This window comes from Dermacentor albipictus, unplaced genomic scaffold (genome assembly GCF_038994185.2).
Source record: "Dermacentor albipictus isolate Rhodes 1998 colony unplaced genomic scaffold, USDA_Dalb.pri_finalv2 scaffold_16, whole genome shotgun sequence".
Classification (NCBI taxonomy): Eukaryota; Metazoa; Arthropoda; class Arachnida; order Ixodida; family Ixodidae; genus Dermacentor; species Dermacentor albipictus.
The window spans coordinates 10,322,669-10,326,048 of NW_027225570.1; the positions used below are offsets into that span (position 1 = coordinate 10,322,669).

Here is a 3,380-nt window from a genome sequence, read left to right on the forward strand (position 1 = left end):
ACGATATACAGCTCCTGGTTTCCCATACCTATTTATGGAGACCTACGCATTCACGTGAGTAACGCGTTATGTCAAGAGCAGGATTTGACTAATTTTTGTTTTCCGAGTACTCGCTAAATAACGCTTCCCCATTTAAAGTGGAAGACGAGATCCGAGATGCTTACATTCTGCTGTGTCGTCGAGGCCCGCTGCGTGTGCCTCCGCTGCGCCGTCTCTCGCATGGGCCGCTGAACTTCTACCGACGGTTGATGTGTTTCAGCTGCCAGAGCCCAGCGGTGCCTCCTTAAAGATTCTTATTTTATAGCCGTTCTCTTTCGCGATTGCCAGAACTTCTTCGAGTAACTGGTCTTGTTCGGAGTACTCCTCCTCGGTTCCGGACCTAGGAGGTGGCACCAAAGAAATGTTTGTACTGACCACTCTATCTTGCGCTATGTGTTGTGCGCTCAATGGAAACCACGAAGTGACTTACCTGCGGAGGTTTCTCCGGTCTCGGTCAGCATGTTGCGCGAGCAGCAGGTCCGTCCGGTCGCGAACAGTGCGGGCGCTGAACACTTTTTATTTAGGCTCCGTCAAGCGGACAGCGATCTCTGCCCACCGCACTGTGTGCCTCATGTTCTCCTCGAAAGGGTTACATTCCCTCACATCGCGTAGCAGGTCTAAATCATCGCTTTTCGAAAAATTGGAGGACGCTTAAGCTTCGCCTTCAAGAGTGGGACGCGACAGCGTTCCCGTCGACCCGCCAAGGGGTATAAGACAATGCGCTACGGCACAGCAATCACTTACGATGCGCCCCGCATCGGACTTAGCGCCCACCTATCACGCGGTGAACGTCGAGCAACGCAGCGTTCGGCGCGACAACGAAACGTGCGCCTGAGCGAACGAAACGAACCAAAGAACTCGGTGTCTCGGAGGGGAAACGATCTACGCCAGCCAAACGTCGTGATCGGCACGGGCAGAGAGATAGATAGTAATCTAAACCGGAAGCACGGCGAAGCGTCGTCAGGGGAGAGGGAGTCCCGCGACGCGCCTGGCAGCGGTCCCAATGCGCGCGCGGCGCGCCTCCTGTCGGGGCAGCGCCGTACATTGAGAGGAGGGGGTCTTCTGTGTTTGCCGCAAGATGGCTCTGCGTGTGCGGAAAGCGCAAAAGAAATGCAGCGGAAACGCACTTCGCAACTCGTGTAATTGTGACTTCTGTACGTTACATGTTCATAATTACCGATATACACCGCAGTATAACTTTCCACGGCTGGTTTCGAAGGCAACACCGCATTCACTAGAGGCGCGTTTGCACCGCTTGGAAGCATCGAACTCGTGGCTGAGTGGTAGCGTCTCTGTCTCACACTCCGGAGACCCGGGTTCGATTCCCACCGGGCCAATCTTGGAAGTTGCTTTTTATTTATGAAGCGCCTGCCGTGATTTATCGCTCACGGTCAACGCCGCCGACGCCGACACCCGACGACACCGGCTTTTCTGCGACACGAGCTCCTTAACGCTATCGCGTTAAAAGTGAAGTCGCGGAGCTGCTCCAGCCATCCTGTCGCCGTGTTCCGATGCAAGCCGTCCGCGCGCGCGGCCCGCTATCGCTTGTTTGCGATGTCGCGAAACTCCCGCGTGAAGCTCTCTACGTGCGCAAGAAACGCACGCAAAGAATTGAATCTCACGGACGTCCGTGAGACGCGCGCGCGCCCTCTACGTTGTGCGCATGCGCACTGCTGACACGTAGAAGCTCTACGTACGCAAAGCCTCTACGTACGTGTAACTAAAACTGTCTAATAACGTTTCACGAACGCTGGCGTTCGCTACCCCATATATTATTTGTTCTCGGACGCGCTCATCCTAGGTTGTGCCGAAGTTGCACTGTACCGCATTCGCCTTCAGTGCGGTCACGAATTTCAGGAATCCTTCTCCCTCGAACTGCCTTCAACTGAATTCGTGCCTCTCCGCCAGACCATTTGTTGACGCGGCGAACAGCCGGTCAAGCCGCTGCAAGAGTTTCTGGAACTCTGACGCTGGCGGGACCGTATCGCTGGACGTTGACGCTGCGTCGGTTCACTGCCTTGCTGCTTCCTGCTCCTCGTCTGCAAAGTACTTCCGTTGTGCCTCACGCCCGAGAGCGCTGACGAGCGCGGACGCTCGTCGCGCGTCCGTCCAGTCGCCACCGCCGGCCGCTTCGAGGTGGGCCTGAAAAATTTTTTTCCATCGATACCATGGAATTAACGGTGGCCCGGGCACTTCAAGAAAAACGGGAAGGTTCGCCATAAAAGAAGCCATGCCCGGTAGCGTGCGGGGGACAGTGCAGAAGACAAGCCGGAGCTCGAGTAGAATGGAGCAGGGCGGAACAAAGGGGGCGAGAAGGCCTAGGCTCGGAAGCCTCGCGACGCCAAGTGCGTCGACGGCGTTTGCGTGCCGTGCGGACACAGGAAGGTTCGCTTCACTTACGAAGCTCGTTGGTTTCCCGGGGCTTCGGTCGGAACCGCAGCGGGAATCCCATCCTCGTCGCCAAAAAAAAATGCTGTGTCGTCAGCGGCAGGCAAGTGGGGGCCCCCGGCCAGCGAACGCGCGGCGAGCGCCGACGCAGAGAGGGAGACACGGAGCTAACTGCTCCTGATCAAAACCAGAACAAGGACTAAGCCGACCCGCGGCCGTTTATTACTAAAAAGGGCTTCACATGGCAGATGACACCTCCTGATTGGTCCCAGCTCGTCACAAGACAGAAGGGGATGCGCCATCTGGCTAAATCACTATAAAACATAAATGTATGATAACACAGAGATCTGACAGGGGGCGACACTATACGACACGCGGTGCAGCGACGGGCGGGCATCGCGGAGAGCCGACTGGAGGGCTTCGTCGGTGCCGCGACTGGTTCTGCGGGTGCCGGCCTGCCTGGCGCCGGGGGTGCTGCGACGGCGGGCGCCGTGGCGTCGGATGCCAGGGGCCTGTTGCCCGCTGGCACCGGGGGCGCGTGCGCTTCGGGCGCTGCGCCGATGGCGCCCGGCGCGGTGAGTTACGCCGCCGCCCTGCGATCGGGCGGCCTTCCGGGGTGCCGGGGCGGCGCCCGCGCAGCCCCTAAACGACCACGTCTGCTTCCTGACGCCGACGGCCCAGACGACCACGCCTGCGAGGGATGTCGTGCGCCTCCTTAAAACGAACATCGACCCGGCGGCCAAGGGCATCAAGGACTTCTCGCTACAACACACGAGGTACGGCGTCATGGTCTTTTCGAACATCAAACAATCTATAGATAATTTACATAAAGCAATACAGGACAACGCCGTAACTATGGCCGCCTTAATTGTCAGGGTCGCTGAAGAAAGGAACCCTCATGTTCGCTTCTCGGGAGTAGACCCAAACGTGGCGCCGCAGGATCTTATCGCGCG

The 3,380-nt window shown here is 57.9% G+C and overlaps 1 protein-coding gene across 1 annotated transcript; it reads left to right on the plus strand.

Moving 5' to 3' along the window:
* Nucleotides 1–498: 498 nt before the first annotated feature.
* On the plus strand, nt 499–3,146 carry LOC139051948 (Golgi-associated RAB2B interactor protein 3-like). The gene is made up of 2 exons (XM_070528999.1): nt 499–516; nt 2,811–3,146. Exons 1-2 carry the CDS (start codon nt 499–501, stop codon nt 3,144–3,146), a joined length of 354 nt encoding a protein of 117 aa, XP_070385100.1.
* The last annotated feature ends 234 nt before the right edge of the window (nt 3,147–3,380 follow it).